At 45.2% G+C, this 18,661-nt stretch overlaps 1 protein-coding gene across 4 annotated transcripts in view; it reads left to right on the top strand.

Moving 5' to 3' along the window:
- The window catches only part of MSRA (methionine sulfoxide reductase A), a 197,869-nt gene that overhangs the window by 120,519 nt on the left and 58,689 nt on the right, over window positions 1-18,661 (top strand). For all 4 annotated transcript variants that reach the window (XM_083605576.1, XM_083605574.1, XM_083605575.1 and 1 more), the window contains one exon: window positions 8,187-8,293. In XM_083605576.1, the coding sequence (XP_083461702.1) occupies window positions 8,187-8,293 (107 nt within the window). The remainder of the gene's footprint in view (window positions 1-8,186; window positions 8,294-18,661) is intronic.

Here is an 18,661-nt window from a genome sequence, read left to right as displayed (position 1 = left end):
GGGGTCAGCAATTTTTTTCAGTAGGGGGCCGGTCCGCTGTCCCTCAGTCCTTGTGGGGGGCCGGACTATATTTTTTTGGGGGGAATGAACAAATTCTTAAAAGGTAAAGGGACCCCTGACCATTAGGTCCAGCCGTAGCCGACTCTGGGGTTGCGGCGCTCATCTCGCTTTACTGGCCGAGGGAGGCGGCGTACAGCTTCCGGGTCATGCGGCCAGCAGGACTAAGCCGCTTCAGGCGAACCAGAGCAGCACATGGAAACGCCGTTTACCTCCCCGCCAGAGCGGTACCTATTTATCTACGTGCACTTTGTGTTTTTGAACTGCTAGGTTGGCAGGACCAGGGACCGAGCAATGGGAGTTCACCCCGTCTCGGGGATTCGAACCACCAACCTTCTGATCGGCAAGTCCTAGGCACTGTGGTTTAACCCACAGCGCCACCCGCGTCCCATGAACGAATTCTTATGCCCCACAAATAACCCAGAGATTCATTTTAAATAAAAGCACACATTCCACTCATGTAAAAACACCAGGCAGGCCCAGCAAATAACCCAGAGGTGCAGTTTAAATAAAAGGATACATTCTACTCATGTAAAAACACACTGATTCCTGGACCACCTGCGGGCCAGATTCAGAAGGCGATTGGGCCGGATCCGGCCCCTGGGCCGTAGTTTGCCTACCCATGGTACAAAGCATAAGGGGCTGTTATTGCCTCTTCACCTCTGCTCCACCTCTAGCTGATGCCTTTGTGAAACCTGAAACGGGCAGTTAAGTTTGGTAAAGCAGAGGCTCTGATTTCCTTGTGGCCTAGAGCTTCACCAAGGACAGTTGCAGCCGGGAACTTAGCTGCTGAGTTCCTCCTCTGGGTGTAGAGCTTCTCCCCTTGCCAAACAAGTGGGACGGCCTCAGTGCCAGCTCATTAACATGCCGTGACCTTCTCTTCAAAAATTTCCCTTTCCCATTGGCGACTCTCAAGCTCTTTTTGCAGGAATCGTTACAGTGAGTGATGAGATGAAGCCAGGGCGACACGGTACAAATGACTTCTGCTAAATAATCATATGATGAGCTGCAGGAAGGGAGTTTTATTAGTCTTAACTCAGCAGGTATTGATCGTGGGGGGAGGAAAATCGCGGATCGATATATCAGAAGACAAGTGACAGCTGCAGAAAACTCTGTAAATCAAAGATACATTTTTACAACCAAAATAAGAGCTATGAGCTGCCCTTTACAGTTTCACTGCACCACGCCAGAGAGCGTTTCAGAGCGTAGCAATTTGTCTCCATTACCACTTGGATCCTTTGAGAATGGAGGGGAACGGAAAATGGTTCCATTAGGTTTTTGCCTTTCATGAGAGGGGGAGATTGGGAGTGCCATGTGTGTGACTCTCAAAATGCCATTGCAATCCAAGTTTACACTAGAACTGAATTAAACCTGGTGATTCCACTTTGCAAAGTAGCATAGTCAAAGGCCTGGATTATTCATCTAGTTGCTAATCCCGCTGCAAGGATTAATTTTGGCTTCTGCTTGTAGTTTATCAACACCCGGTGAGTTTTTTGTGGCTACAAAATGCTTCTTAGGCATTGTTGGATGCATTCAAGGCCGCCTTTGCTTCCTGGCCCAATGACACTGTTGCATTACATTGGAAGAGGAGGCTTAGGCAGCTGTGCAACATATTATGGTCTGCGTTCTGGTGTGCTCCTGATCCAGTTTGAAGCACGGCATAATCTCAATTCCTGTGCCATATTTCAGCTACTGTGGAGCGTTTCTATAACATACTGCTCACCTTTCCTGTTTTCCACATCATAGCTTCTCTTTCAGCTAATCACAACTTCCGACAGTTTTAGCTGAACAGTTTTTCTTTCACTTTCAGTTAATTTCACCTGCATGATGCACAGCTGAGAATTAGTGCATCAGGTTTAGCAACTAACATGCACATGCACATTGAAGACCACTATAATCTTCACCAGAGCAAAACGCATGTAAGCAAAAACCTTGCTTTACTCTGTGGCTCTTCCATCCTAACTCTTGCACAGAGGCAAGTGTGGTTGTGTCTGTGTGTGCCTTTCCCTGCCACCCTGCCCAGCCTTCTGGTGGAAGAGCTGACAGACACCCTTTTTCTTCCCAACAACACTATACTAGCTACTATGGATGTGGAATCTCTGTATACCAACATCCCACACAACGATGGTTTACAAGCTATAAGGAACACCATTTCAGATAAAACCACAGCGGACTTTGCCACCAAACTCTGCCAATTTGTCCTTACCCACAACAACTTCAAATTCGGTGATGACCTGTTCCTTCAGATCAGCGGCACAGCAATGGGCACCTGCATGGCCCCACAGTATGCCAACATCTTCATGGCAGATTTAGAACGTTTCCTAAACTCCTACCCACTCAAACCTCTCTTGTACCTGCAATACATTGACGATATTTTTATCATCTGGACACATGGTCAACAGACCCTGGACACCTTCCACCAGAAATTCAATGATTTTCACCCCACAATCAACCTAACAATGAATCAATCTATGCAAGAAATACATTTTTTGGACACTACTATAAAAATACAGGATGGACGCCTAGACACCACCTTATACCGTAAACCAACTGACCGACAAACATATCTACATGCCTCTAGCTACCATCCCAAACATACCAAACAGTCCATTGTATATAGCCAGGCACTACGTTACAGCCGTATCTGTTCCAATTCTACAGACAGAGACTCTCACCTAAGAGATCTACAGCAAACCTTTTTAGAACTAAAATACCCAGCAGATGAAGTTAGACAACAGATCAACAGAGCCAGACAGATACCCAGAGAGAACTTGCTGCAAGACAGACCCAAAAAAGAAAATAACAGAACACCTCTAGTCATCACATACAGCTCCCAAGTTAAAACAGTACAACGCATCATCAGAGATCTACAACCTCTCCTGGACAATGACAGTTCTCTTTCTCAAGCTCTGGGAGGAAGACCTTTCATTGCCTACAGACAGCCACCCAATCTTAAACAACTCCTAACCCACAATAATACTACAACCAGACGTAACACGGACACTGGCACCAGAGCCTGCAATAAACCCAGATGCCAACTTTGCTGCCACATACACCCGGACAACACCATTACTGGCCCCAACAACATCACACATACCATCTCGGGACTATTTAATTGCTCATCGTCTAACATTGTATATGCCATCAAATGCCAACAGTGTCCCTCAGCTCTCTATATTGGACAAGCAGGCCAAACCTTACGCCAAAGAATAAATGGACATAAATCGGACATCAAGAATCACAAGACAGAGAAACCAGTAGGAGAACACTTCAATCTCCCAGGACATTCTATACAAGATCTCAAAGTAGCTGTATTACTACAAAGGAATTTCAGAAATAGACTGGATAGAGAAGCTGCTGAATTGCAACTCATTACCAAACTTAAAACCATGGAGAGACCTGGGCTGAACAAAGACATTGGATTCTTATCTCATTATACATGACAAAGCCATTTTTCACCTTCTCACCCCTTGCTTTTTCCTGTAAGACCTATTGCAGTCGTTAAGAGTCGTCAACAGGCTCATCACAGCTATCTGCCAATCACCCATTCCCATCACCCTTCTGAGTAATACCCCTCCCCACCTTCTCACTATATAGAAGGATCTGGCAACTTCTGTTTCAGTGTATCTGAAGAAGTGTGCATGCACACGAAAGCTCATACCAAGAACTAACTTAGTTGGTCTTTAAGGTGCTACTGGAAGGGGAAAAAAAAGAATTATTTTTTTTTTTTGTTTTGACTATGGCAGACCAACACGGCTACCTATCTGTAACTGAACCCTTTTTCTCATGACCCTTGTTACCTCTGGCTCAAGGTATGGTTTGCTTTTTAAAAAATCTTTAGAACTTACCTAACGGAGAGCTCACAGCAACTCGGGAATACAGGAAGCATACTGAATCAGACCATTTGATCCATCTAACTCTTTGTCTTGCCTGGAGTATTGATGGCAGTGGCTCTCTAAGGTTTCAGAAGGGACCTTCTTAGTTCTACCTGGAGATGATGAGGACTGAACCTGAGATATTCTGCAGGTGAAGCAAATGCACCAGCCCTGAGCAGTGGCCTTTCTCTGTGTAACTGGCATGACCCGGGTCTAAGTCAATCAGTTCTAAATTCTGTTGGTTTGGTGAGAGAATTAAACCCATGCTTAAAAGCAGTAGAACAAGTAAATCCTTAGTGTTGGCTGGATGAGGTGGTCCTTGTCTCAGAGATGCCCACGGTTCAAACTATTTTGCATTTCTTGTTCCTGAGGGTCAGCATGGCAACAAGTTTCCATAGCAGACCAGGCTCCATTAGTATATATACATTAATTCATATTCAGCCAATTGTAGGGCTTCTCATAGACTGTCCGCAACTCTAAAGTGCTAGCACAGGCATAGCCAAACTTGGCCCTCCAGATGTTTTGGGACTACAACTCCCACCATCCCTGACCAGTGGTCCTGTTAGCTAGGGGTGATGGGAGTTGTAGTCCCAAAACATCTGAAGGCCCGAGTTTGCCTATGCCTGTGCTAGTACTTACTAGAAAAGCTTTAAATGGCCAGGCCAGGTTTCTGCACACAGTTTCGGGAGCAAGTCTTTACAGACCCAGCCACCCCTGAAGATCAACAGAGTGGGTCCAGCTTGTGATTTCTTTCGTATGTGGAATGTCAGTGGGGAAGTGGAGCAGGGCTTTTCCATCAGATGCACCACCCCTCCGGGCTCAGATATACCGTATTTTTCGCTCCATAAAACGCACCTGACCATAAGACGCATCTAGTTTTTAGAGGAGGAAAAAAAGAGAAAAAATATTCTGAACAAAACAGTGTATGTATGATTTTTGTGGTTCATGCTGTGGCCACAGACATGTGATTTGACGGTGAATTTGGGGTAGCCCAATGCAAAAATCCTGAGAATCCATGTGGATCCGTGCTTTTTAACCACATTTTTGCGTCATTGTGGCCCCACACAACAGTGGATGTGTGTGTGTTTTTGGTGCAGGCTGTAGCCATGGACATGCTATGTAATCTGATGGTGAATTTGGGGTGACCCAATGTAAAAATCCTGAGGATCCATGGGCTTTTACCTCCCCATTCTCAGGCAGCCTCCTTTATCACTAGTGTCCCTTATCTTCCTCCCCAACTGCTTACCGATCAGCTGCTTCCTTTCAACACTCCCTTCCCTCGTTTGCATTAGTGTCTTTTCCTTAGCTGGAGCAGTTTTTTTGCTCCTCCTTTTCTTCTAATTTCTCTCCTTATTGCTTCCTTTCTCCTTTCCTTGCAAGTTTGTTCTTTAACTTCCCCCTCCCAGGCAGCCTCCTTTATCTCTAGCGTCCCTTATCTTGCTCCCGATCGCTTGCTGATCAGTGGCTTTGTTTCTACACCCACTTCCCTCTTTCAAAAAAAGGAGCATGAACTGCTTTTCGCCCCTGGGCAATTCAGCTCCAGGGACCACGCATTCGCTCCATAAGGCGCGCAGACATTTCCCCTTACTTTTTAGGAAGAAAAAGGTGCGTCTTATGGAGCGAAAAATATGGTATGTGGGGATGGTTAAGTGACACCTGAGTTTTGATTTATATTAGAAGCAGATATGACTTTTCTATGTAGGTGAGGATTTGGTTCTGAAGTTTCAGTAGTGATATGCAGCGTTTGAAATGCACCTGGTGGATTTTGCAACAGGCTATCAGTCACTTGTGACCAAGTGAAGATGCCCAGACGCCAAGATAGTGCCTGAAGTCTCCACCACCTGGAGGTGCCTGCCTGGGGATCCTTGGATCGGGACTGTTTTCACACACCAGCAACACATCCTGCAGAATTCTACCCCTGATATTTTATCTGCACAATCGGAACGAATTTCAGGAACCCAAAAGTTGTATTGAAAAATGCGACTTTCAAACCGCCTGGCCAAAAATGGAAAATAGACCTTCCATTTTGGTGACTGTGATACAAATCTAAGGTTGCTCCGGATTTGCTGATTAAGGCATCACTGGGGGGAGTTAAGGCTTCCAGGTGGAATTTTAAGGTGACACATCTCACACAGGCAGCGTAGTGCTTGCCTGGGTTGACTTTCTTCTCGACAAAGAAAGGATTATCAGGATCGGTCATTCTACACTATTGTTTCCTAAATTGAATTTCTTGCCTCATTTGTTGCTTATTGAGATTTCCACAAGCAATAGTTGCCAGGGGAAGTTGATAGTAAGCAGTGCTGCTTTGAAGAAGTAGAAAAGGTTTTTTTTAAAGGCCACATTGATTGCAGGCGGAGATGAAACAGCGTATAGGGGGGAGGTTCAAAAAGTATCTACATGGTGGTTAGAGAATAACTTGCACCTAAATATTAGTAAGACAAAGGAGATGGTGTTGGACTTCCGGAGGAAGAGAGGGGAACCTTCCTGTTGTATATCGGGGGGCTGTGTGGAGAGAGTCTCCTCCTTTAAATTCCTGGGAGTTTACCTTAGTGAAGACCTCACTTGGAAAATCAACATAACTCAGGTGGTCAGAAAGGCCCAACAGAGACTCCATTTCCTCAGGGTTTTGCGAAAGAATAATGTTAAACAACAACTGATGAACTCCTTTTACTGGTCCACAATAGAAAGTGTCCTTTCATACCACAATGTGGCATGCTAGCCTGACAGCCACGGACAGAAAGTCTCTACGAAGGGTGGTGGATACAGCACATGATATCATGGGCTGTCCCTTGAATCCGCTAGATGACATCGCAAGGGATTGATTCCTTAGGAGAGCGAGAAAAATTCTCAGGGATGACTCACACCCCGGCCAGCACCTCTTTAATCTTCTACCCTCGGGCAGGAGATATAGAAGCATAATCAGCCGTACCAACAGGCTAAAAAATAGCTTCTATCCGTGGGCTGTTAGGCTGTTGAATGAAAAATAACATAGTGAAATTGACTTGCAAGGAGGTGTGTTGTTTGATAAGAGATTGAGTGTTTGGGAGGGAGGGGGCTCGTTTAATTTCATTGTACACAGGTTGTACAATGACAATAAAGGTATTATTATTATTATTATTATTATTATTATTATTATTATTATTATGTTCTCTTGAAAATAAATGGGGCACTTATATGAAACGTGCATTACCTCACAGGGTGGCAAAATCTCCCTCTTCCCCTGACCTGCCTATTTTGCAGTGCAGCAGGCAAACTATTCCATTTCACAAGCAATTCCAAACTGTTTGACAACGCAGCACAACAGTGGCGCAGTCCCAGAGTCCTTTAGATAACCATGGGTGCAACACGCATGGGGTGGCTTGTGTACGAGAGGCAAAGAGGTCTGTCCTGTTATGCCACCTTAAGGCATGGTCTCATGCTAACTGCTTCTGCCACTATCCCTTGCCATTTGGCTCCTCCCTTACCTGAACTGTTTCCACCAACCGCCATTCTACCTGGCTGCTTCAGAGGTGCCAGAAAGGCTGTCGTCGGTTGACCTGGCCAGGGCCAACTTCAGCTTGGCTCTTGCCACCCCCAAACTTCCTTTGTCAGTCGCCACTCCACCTTGTCTGACTGTGCGCATAATGCCATCAATTTGGTGTGTGCATCCATACTTTCACTCAAGCTTCTCACAGTGGCATGCAGCCCTCTCTTAATCTTCAGCCCATTTCCCTCCAGTGACAAATGAGCCTTAGGCTTCTATTGCCGTGGAGCCAGCACAGGGACCTCCTTCTATTTAAAGCAGAGCAGGATTATAGGGGAAACTTTCCAGCTCCTGTAAGGGTGCAGAACCGCCTCCTCCGATAAGCACTCCCCACTCATTAGAGAGTTTCTAAAGGCCTCTTTACAGTTGGATTCTTTGAGTGATTTTATGATACCCCCTTCTCGGTTTTTTTTTAAAAGCAGCCTCTTGATTTCAGTGAATTAAATGACAGCACATATTGCAATCACTCTCTTGATTTCTCTTAATGCCTTACAGCTGTACTTGGCTGCCAGTGATGTCACCAAGCCATAATATGCATTCACTTCTGGTTAAGCAAGAGGGAAATACTTGATAAAAATGTCAACTGTGGGCGTACAACACGCGAAGGGCTTGTTTTTCTAAACCTATGGCAGGACAACATTAACATTAGATTGATTGGTTATATTTTCACCCTCTGGGATGTAGAACTGAGCCACCCACACCTTCGTCTTCTTTTTCTTCTTTAATCTTAGGGATGAGGCAGGGGAATGATTTCGGCACACAGTATCGGTCTGCCATCTACACGTTTTCCCCAGAACAGATGGAGGCTGCTTTGAGATCCAAAGAAGAGTACCAAAAGGTAAGGCTGAGTAGAACTTAACAGTGAGGGGGACTTTCAGGTCCCCCACAAGCACCCGGCCTTTGGGGAAAAAAATCCATCATCAACTTTTTAGCCATCAGGCTGTGCTTTGCTGCAAAGTTTCGCAGAGTTCTAAGTACCAGCGTGAGTTTTCCAGCCTTCCTGGAGACTAGCTCCCTGTTGGGTTTCCTACCTGGCTATTAGTGCACTCACATGAGAGATCATTTTGGCCTCGCTATACTTGTTTCATGGTGTCGCACCTAGCAGAAGAGAGAATTCATCACTCTGAACCGTGAACTCCATGCTGATGTTGCCATCTCTCCCTGTTGGAACATCTGGGGTTTGCATGACATTGGTTTATACCGTTGCAGCTTCTTCTTCTTCTGCATTTAAATCTGCCGGCATTATCCTTTTTTTCTTAACACTTTTGGCAGTCATAGTCAAAAATAACTCAGCACCAAGCAATGCTTTTCATATTCCTCCCCCTTTTCTTATCTGTTTGCTTGCCACTGAGTCTATGCATTTCTCAAGGAACCTATGTCAGATTCAGAGTCCCATTCAGCAGTGCCCTTGCTGTTTGCACAGGGCACTGGCCAAACCTCTTGGGCTTTACCATTGGTCCATGTCAACCCAAACCTTCATTAATGATCTTTTCCCGGAGGAACCCCTGATAAGCTTCTAAGGAAGCCTAGAAACAGTTTGAACAATGCACTAGAGAGAGATACTTAATAATAAAATAATAATAATAATAATAATAATAATAATAATAATAATAATAATATAATAACAAAACACTAAAATATAATAACCTATTAAACATTAAAAGCTTCCCTAAACAGGGCTGCCTTCAGATGTCTTCTAAACGTCTGGTAGTTGTTGTTCTCTTTGACATCTGGTGGGAGGGCGTTCCACAGGGAGGGCGCCACTACCGAGAAGGCCCTCTGCCTGGTTCCCTGTAACTTGGCTTCTCGCAGTAAGGGAACCGCCAGAAGGCCCTTGGACCCGGATCTCAGTGTCCAGGTAGAACAATGGGGGTGGAGACGCTCCTTCAGATATACTGGACCGAGGCCATTTAGGGCTTTAAAGGTCAGCACCAACACTTTGAATTGTGCTCGGAAACGTACTGGGAGCCAATGTAGGTCTTTCAAGACCGGTGTTATATGGTCTTGGCGGCCGCTCCCAGTCACCAGTCTGGCTGCCGCATTCTGGATTAGTTGTAGTTTCCGGGTCACCTTCAACAGTATGTCAGTTCCCAGCTCTGTAGTCAGACATGGGCTTACATCAAGGAGGTTGTCTCCATAGTTTTTGTCTAGGGGTATCTTGGAAGGTTGTTGGGAATCACACTTGCTGGGAGTCACAGATGGGTGAGTCACTCTATGCTGTTGTGCTCAGATCCACCTTTTGGAAGTCCCATAGGCATCTGGTTGGCTGTTTCAAGAATAGGATGCTGAACCAGATGGGCCATTGGCCTGATCCTGCAAGCTCTTCTTAAGGTGTAAAGCCCAGAAGAGTGACTGGCAATTGGTAAGTTGGCCACTTCCTTACATATTAAGCACGCAATAGCATCGTCCTTGCACACCTGAGACCTTCTCCTGCAGAGCATATGCTCTGCCTCTGACTTCTCACCCCCAAACATATTGGATTTGCTCTCTTTGTCAGCTGGTAGCCTTTGAAACTTGGGTTTACAGTGCAGCTTTCCTCCCCAGAGGGCTGTGGGTAGTTCTAGTTATGTTGCTGGCATTCTTGCTCTAAGTGCTGTTATTTGATTTCAATCCTGAAAGTTGAAAGAAAAACTCTTCCTCACCTCCAGAAATTTGCCATGGTGAATGCCAAAAGGAGAGGGTGAGGATGGGTCGAGGGGGACAGGACAGTGCAGTACCAGACCTATATATTTAGGATTGCTTGGCACAGATTGTCAGCTGTGTCCTGTGAAGGGTTAAGCAGATTTTAAGCTGGCAGGTTTGACTCCCTTCATTGCTCCCACAAGCTGAGGTTCAGTGTCCGCAGCTCCCCTCCTGGTGTGCTCAGCCTGGAGCTGGCAGTCCTGTCATTGTCTGTCTGTTTTGGGCTGCCAACTTGGATGGATAAGTACTGGCCTGTGTCTGACTGATAGGAGGTCGGACGTGACCGTGCGACCACGCAAGCGTTGGCCCTCTAATCAGGGATGGCAGCCTGATTTGTGAGGGTCTCTATGCCTCTAGCCAGTCCTTTGCTTCCCTTTCCTCCTTACTGATAGGATACCTTTCCACAGGCAAAGGTTTTGGGTGGGGTGGGGGTTGCGCATACGGGTACATTCAACACAGTCGCTCCCTACTTGCAGCCCAAGATGATACAGTCTCAAGAAAGACTGTACCCCATGCATATTTGACTTCCTTAAAGGAGGAGACTGAAGAGTCTTTCGATGAATTGAAAGAGGTGATGCTGTTCCAAACATACTCACCAGACTCTTTCTCAGTGTCTCTTTATCTCTGGAGTGGTTCATTTTACTACTTATTCCATGTATACCTCGTTGTTCTCTTTTTCGCCTTACTCCAGGCTGTTCCCTTGCTTCCTCCCATGCTAATATTCTTGCATTTTAATCCAGCGGTTCCCCTTTCTTTACCATTCTTCCTGCTTATCAGCACAGATGTTTCTTGAAAGATCAAGTCAGTGGAATTATTCACAGGAAGTTTAAATGAAACATGTTTATCTGTTCTTGGGACAATATTGTCCTTAATTTAGGTAATGTGCAGTGTCTTCTGGAAAAAATGAGGCCTATCAGGGCTTCAGTACATATGGAATTGCAGCCTTAGATATTTAATATACAGTATGTTAAATAATCTTTCTGCAATCTCAGTGAATGAAGGGTGCAATTTAGTGTCGTTTAGCTGTAATTTTCAGCGAGCAACTTCCAGGCAAAGAGAGTCAGTTGCAGCAGAAAAAGAACCAAGAGGCTTGTGGCACATTAAAGGATAACCAGTATTATTATAGCATAAGATTTTGTGAACTAGAGACCGCTTTAGCAGATGTGGGTGTTAAGCCTCTGCTTAGGGCTTAAGTCATAAGGAGTGCTGGGGTGGGGATTTCTCTCACTGTCCTTCTGTGGTGCAACAAGCGCGCCCTGGAAAATCTGGGGCAGTTGCTTTTGTGTGTTCCTTATCTGACTTGTGGACTGAGTCAGTGGGGATAAGTGAATTGCCAATCAGCATGTTATACCTGCTTTTCTCAGTATTAGATGTTTTTGGCTGGGAAGGTGGGCTAGAGGAGCTTGTAAATATTCCTGCAGAGGTCATTGCCTGGACTCAAGCCCGCAGTTGGTTCTGAACATGGGACACAAAGGGTGTCAGGCAGCAATTCTCTGGTCAATTTTCTGCTCTGGTCAGACCTCACCTGGAGTACTGTGTCCAGTTCTGGGCACCACAGTTCAAGAAGGACACTGACAAACTGGAACGTGTCCAGAGGAGGGCAACCAAAATGGTCAAAGGCCTGGAAACGATGCCTTATGAGGAACGGCTAAGGGAGCTGGGCATGTTTAGCCTAGAGAAGAGGAGGTTAAGGGGTGATATGATAGCCATGTTCAAATATATAAAAGGATGTCACATAGAGGAGGGAGAAAGGTTTTTTATTCTGCTTTTTTCTTTTCTTTTCTTTTAAAGTATGCAAGTTTGTATTTAGACGTTACTTGAATATATATGTTATCACAACATTTTGATTAAGGACTATTTTAGTTCAGTGCATTCATTTCTAAACATAGTTTATCATAAAGCGCATATTTCTTTTAATGCATTTGGGTACATTTTAGAGCTGAAATCTGTATCATAACATTTGGAGAAGAGCAAAATCCAAAGACAATTGTATTCCAGTCTGTGTGTTAGTCTGGAAGGTGTGAATTAGGTTAGTTTGCTTGAACATGCAGATCAAACAAAATTCCCCTCCATCCCTATGGTAGGCCAGGGAAGTTCAAGTAATCTCTGACCCCTAGAAAGCCTTCTGATCTGCTCCATCCACCAATGGAATTGTAAGATCCATTGCAGCAGACCCCATCCAGGGTCACCTGTTTCTCAGCAAGGCTCTTTTGCCTCTACTCTGACCAGTCACAGAAGGCACATGTCAATTGGGTGCAGAGCCCTACGGTCTCTTAGCCCAAGGGATGCCTTGGATAGGCTAGGTCTGGTTCTGGCATGTGTGGTAGTGTGCCAGGAATATCTGTGGGTTGCACTTCATGGCCCTGGACACTTGCGCGGTGTGCTCCAAAACATATTTGCCTCGAATCTGCATTAATGGCATTAATATATTTGACTCTGCAGTTGTTGCTCAAGCTAAATAGCCCATTTATCTCTCTGTGCAACTGTCGGGCTTCACCTGCCCTGCTTCTGTGTTGGTGTAATCATTTCTTACTATTGCAATTGTTTAATTATATCTTGTGTGATCATCTCTCCCCCCTCCCCCCTCCCGCGCCCCTCCAAACTTGTCATTATCTCTTCCAAATGTGCAAATTGGTGTTAAGTATCAACTGCCACAGCAAATAAACATCCACATTATTCAATGGCATTTTATTGCAGCAAAGGGGAAAGCTGCTGTAATTGACTTGCCTGCTGTAAGATGTTGAAATTCAGAATTATGACCACAGGAGAACCTGGTTTATTTCATTGCCCTCTGGTGGCCTTGAGACATGACTGCAGCGCAGTCAAAGGAAGCAGCTCACATTTGCGCCTTCCTATATTGGCTGAAGTTGCCTTGTTCTCAGTAGCCACATCAGTAACCCCTTCCCCTACATAGGCTATTGTGTATTGTTGTTGTTGTTTAGTCATTTAGTCATGTCCGACTCTTCGTGACCCCCTGGACCCGAGCACGCCAGGCACTCCTGTATTCCACTGCCTCCCGCAGTTTGGTCAGACTCATGCTGGTAGCTTCGAGAACACTGTCCCACCATCTCGTCCTCTGTCGTCCCCTTCTCCTTGTGCTCTCCATCTTTCCAACATCAGGGTCTTTTCCAGGGAGTCTTCTCTTCTCATGAGATGACCAAAGTATTGGAGCCTCAGCTTCAGGATCTGTCCTTCCAGTGAGCACTCAGGGCTGATTTCCTTCAGAATGGAGAAGTTTGTTCTTCTTGCAGTCCATGGGACTCTCAAGAGTTTCCTCCAGCACCATAATTCAAAAGCATCAATTCTTCAGCGATCAGCCTTCTTTATGGTCCAGCTATCACTTCCATACATCCATACTATTGTGTATTTGTGAGAGCCAATCCTCCTTACAGGATCAAGGCCCCACAGAGTGCAGAACTTAGTCAAAGCAGCAAAAATTGAGAAAGGAAGTCAGTTCAGAGTGGCAGGCCAGTGGGTCCCAGTAGAAATCCAAAGTCCCGGTAGGTCTCAAATCCAGGGAAACATTCCAGAGCAAGAGAAGGCAGGAACACAGATTTCCTTATTACAGCTGGAGATCAGCTTGCCAGCAGATGTGCTTTAAAAATGTAGGGCAGCTGGAAAGTTGTGAGTCCTGTACAGTAGGGCTGGTTCTGAGTACGAAAGTCAAACACTACCGAAACTGGCACACTCAAGCAAGATCAAGAATGTATCCTGACAATATTACTTGATCCACAGGAACCAGCAGAGGAAGAGCACAGGCACGCCATCCTTTTTCAAGGGCCTTTCCCAGCCGAAAACAACAAATTGCTTTTTAAACCTTGCTCTGCAAAAAGCAGCTCAGCACTGGGAATTACCCCAAACGGAGCCTAATTAAAAACTGGATGTGTGCTTGGGTCTTGGATGCTGAGTTTCTGTCTGTTGCCCAAATGGATCCACTACTGTACCTGAGCTTCTGTGGGAATCTTTAATACGTTTCAACGCCTTCTCCCAACCCTTTTATCACAATTTTTGCAGGCTAGCACATACCCCTCCTGCCATCTGATGCACATGTCTGATGCTCTTAGCTTCCATTTTACGGCCCATAATGTATCCGCATTTGTTGTCTATTGGAAAGCAGGAACCAAGGAGAAAACACCTGTATGCCTTTTATAAAAGCTCAGCTGCTTATTAGTTTTACTCACAAATCCAGCACAGGGAACTAAACTTGTAGAGGGGTTGGTGATAAGGCCTGTACACTATGTTTGTCACATTAATAGTGGCTGAGACTGAAGGGCATATCTATAAATGTTTGAAAACATTTTGGCCATGGTGTATTAACTATAATGCAGAAGCATAAATTGAACAGTGTGTAGTGATGTTTATTTGGCTATTGAGTTAAAGTCACTCTTCCTTCTCTGTTTTCAAGGGGAGAAAGCAGTTGCCTGGAGGTTTTTGTGAATTTATTTCCATCAATCAGTTAGTTCAGTGGTTCCCAATTAGCTAATTACCCAGGACCCCGTACTTATCAATAGCCAAGCCATGGACCCCTTTACTTGTGAATTTTTTTGCAACTGTTTTTATTGATTTTCATATTATATATTTATACATTCTTACAATAGTAGTAACCTAAAACTCTCAGGATTACCACTTCCCTCTACCCCTCTTCTGGTTTTCTTGTTTCCACACTAAAATATGTACACATTGATTTATATCAGCATACTGTTCATATCTATACATGGTTCTTTCTATAATCTCATATAGAATGCTCCATCAATTATACATTGTAAGGTTTATCTTAGACCTGCCGGTGTTCTTATACGTAAACAGTGTTTCTCAAGGTAAGTTATAAATTTCTTCCAGTCTTTTTGGAATGTCTGGTCGTCCTGCTCACGATTTTGTCCCGTCAGCCTGGCTAATTCTGCGTACTCTACCGTCTTTGTCTGCCATTCCTCAATAGTCGGCAGATCTTGATGTTTCCATCCTTGAGCTATCAAAACTCTGGCCACCGTTGTCGCATACGGAGTTAGTTTTTTGTCTTCTGAAAATTTTGATAACTCTATGGTAGTTATCTCTGCAAAGCAAATTCTTGAACAAAATGTGGTGTAGCCCCTAATAAGCAAAGGATTTTAGGTATACTAAAAAAAACAGACTAGGAGCGAGTGATAGTCTGGTTTTCAACATCGTGATATATCAGCAGCTAAACACCACAATATTCTGATATATCACAATGTCTGAAATTGGAGATCAGGCGTGGGGGTGAGGGAAGGAGCAGTCACAGAGATTGGATGGGTGGGAGGAGAGGAAGTGGAGTCACCTCCACCGCATGGCTTGAGTGGGAGGGGATGGGGGGGACGCATCAGCTGCTGTCAGCTGGACAGCCAGCGGTGGCAGCCCGCGAAAATGCATGTCCACTGTGGCTTCTTCTTTCCTGCTCTGCCTCGGTGCCAGGGGAGAGTAGTGCCACGATGCCTTGAAGTCAGAGCGATCAGCTGCCCTGGTCTCAGATGAGCAGCGTTATCGGCCGAGATCATTGTGCAATATCGGCAGTGCCTGGAAATCGACTGCCCTGTTTTTCCTCGCGTGGGGAGCGATACATTGCTGCATATGTAACTGCAAACAGTTCTTGCAGTGTTATCACCACTACAGCCGTACCTTGGTTCTCAAACGCCTTACGACGTGAACGTTTTGGCTCCCGAACGCCGCAAACCTGGAAGTAAGTTTTCTGGTTTGCGAAGTTTTTTTTAGAAGCCGAACGTCCGACATGGCTTCTGCAGCTTCCAATTTGCAGGAAGCTCCTGCAGCCAATCGGAAGCCATGCCTTGGTTTTCGAACGTTTTCGGAAGTCGAATGGACTTCCGGAACAGATTCCATTTGAGAACCAAGGCATGGCTGTATATTGAAAAATTGCACAGCGCTAAAACAGACCATAACATTTGTGATATTGCAATGTGAAAATGACAAAAATATAGTTGCATGGGAGTCAAGGGAAGGGGCCGTGGACCCTCTAGGTGCATTTCATGGACCCCTGATTGGGGACCACTGAGTTGGTTGACTAAAACCTCGGGGATTGATTGGTAGTGAAAAATAAGTATATTCTGTAGACGGCTCCTGGGAAAATACAGGCATTTCAAAAATCTCTCAGATCTTCAGCTTCAGGAATTTCCCTTGAAACTCAAATTAACCAAACTTTCTTGAATGGAGATTGTTGGGCCTGCAGCTAAGGATACAGCTAAAGATGTCAGATAGCATAGCTCACCTGGGCAGCTGGAACCCAGCTGTTAATGCTCACCCTCAGCCTTTATCCACCCGAGTTCTGACACAATAATACTGACTTCCCTTACAGGGTTGAAAGGATTACTGGCATTATACTAAGCTTGTAGTGTAGAGGGGAAAGCGGAATATAAATGTTCATGGTACTGCGTATAAAAATGTGGAATGTGTTCTGCGGTGTTAGTGGGATCTTAACACCTGGTTTGCAAATATAGGTTTGTTTCTTAGTTTCAATTTATTGGTTTGTTCAAGACAGGTAGAGTGTTTTAACTGTGATGAGCTGATTACTCATTTCTCTAGATAGGTTTAGTTGAAGAATGGAATATAAGTATATCCCTGTTGCTGCTGCTGTTACTTTCAGACAGCACCTTATTTACAAGTATAAAGTATGGAAGCTTACCTGAAACCCACACACTCCATCCTGAAAGGCCCATCTCCTTGCCCACTGGGCTGACTACACACATGGTCAAGGGACCTGTTTCTTCATTAGTATATTACATGTTCCAGGTGTGAGCCCTGTCTAGGCTGCAGGTATAGGAACTAAGCACTGGTCAGACCTGGTGCAAATGAAACTTCATAGACGCTGTGCCTGAGGTGTGATTACCATTTGCTGTGTTCAGATAGCAGCTGTTCTTATTTGAGCAGCAACGACTGGTGCAACTCCAGTATCACCACTTACATAAATGATAAAAGTCTGAGTGATAACTTTGTAGGATGGATAGTTAAATGTAGATTTGTTCAATTGTACCGGCATTTCAGGGGGTCTTTTCTTTGGGATTCCAGTGCAATGAATTTGGGGTTCCTGTATCATTAATTTCCTGTGCAAATCGCTAGAGAGAGAAAAGAGATTCTCTGTGCAGGAGGGCATTCTTCCCCATCTTCCCAAAACATTGGGTCAGAGTTGCATTTGGTTTTAAAACAACAATCATTGCTTCAAGTCTGTAATGGAGAAGAATGCAGTGTGTGTGTGTGTGTGTGTGTGTGTGTGTGTGTGTGTACATGTGTACACGCATATACAGCGTCTGGGATCAACAACTTTGGCCACAAAAACTTGGCCAAAACCTAAACTTTTTTGTCCCAATTTCCCCTTTTTGAAATATGGCAACCCTAACATATGTATAAAATATAACATGCAATATAGATAGATAGATAGATAGATAGATAGATAGATAGATAGAGTGTGTTACAGTGGTACCTCTGGTTACGTACTTAATTTGTTCTGGAGGTCCATTCTTAACCTGAAACCGTTCTTAACCTGAAGCACCACTTTAGCTAATGGGGCCTCCTGCTACCGCTGCACAATTTCTGTTCTCATCCTGAAGCAAAGTTCTTAACCCGAGGTAATATTTCTGGGTTAGTGGAGTCTGTAGCCTGAAGCGTCTGTAACCCGAGGTACCACTGTATATATGTTATATGTGTGTGTGTGTGTGTGTGTGTGTGTGTGTATATATATATAATATATATATATATATATATATATGGTGTGTTATATATGTGGTGTGTTTGTGTACAGTGGTGATGGCCTGGGACCCTTTAAAAAATGGAAATGGCCCAGCGTTGCACTTTAAAAAGGACTCGCTCCCCCTGGTGGGAATGTATAATTCTGAGCGCGATCACCTGCCTCTCGGCCTCCTTCCTCGCCTCCTTGCTGCCCCCCCTTTCCGTGCAGCACATTCATCTTCTTTCACGTGACGCCTCGAATGTGCTACTGAGCTGCAGTGTGGTTGCCATAGCAGCCAGCCTGGGGAACGTGCCCATTGGCTGCATCCTCAAAAGGAGGAAGAAAAGGCCCACCGTGTCAAGGGTTGCCTGCGCAGGGTGCCTGCCTGCCATTGTTTCCCATCAACCCTTCGCCCGGGACGCATTAACAGGCAATGTCAAAGAAGGGCATCACCCAAGAGGTCACTTGAACGGCCAGCTGCGTACCCTGCCCGGCTCGTGCTGTCGAGAGCCCCCTCCCCTCCCCACCCGCCCTGGTCCCCTGCCGGTCAAGGCCATTATCTTGACCCTCGAGTGCGGGTGTCGCCAAAGGACAGTCGTCAAGCTGGGAAGTGCGAGAGCGCTGGGCTCCTTTTGTTTAACATCTCGCTGCGTTTCCTTTTGAACTGCTTGGGATTCAGATGCAGTTGCACGTGGGGGCCTTTCCTCCTGCCAGTTCAAACGGCGGAAATGCAGATGACAGGCCTCAGATATTATAATTAACTTCCATTTACAGCACAGCTGTCATCAGAATTGCTATGACAATTGAGGGACCGAGAGGGCCATTCTGCACCTG

The sequence above is a fragment of the Podarcis filfolensis genome (genome assembly GCF_964270895.1).
Source record: "Podarcis filfolensis genome assembly, chromosome: 3".
Classification (NCBI taxonomy): domain Eukaryota; kingdom Metazoa; phylum Chordata; class Lepidosauria; order Squamata; family Lacertidae; genus Podarcis; species Podarcis filfolensis.
This window is presented reverse-complemented; position numbering and strand designations above follow the sequence as displayed.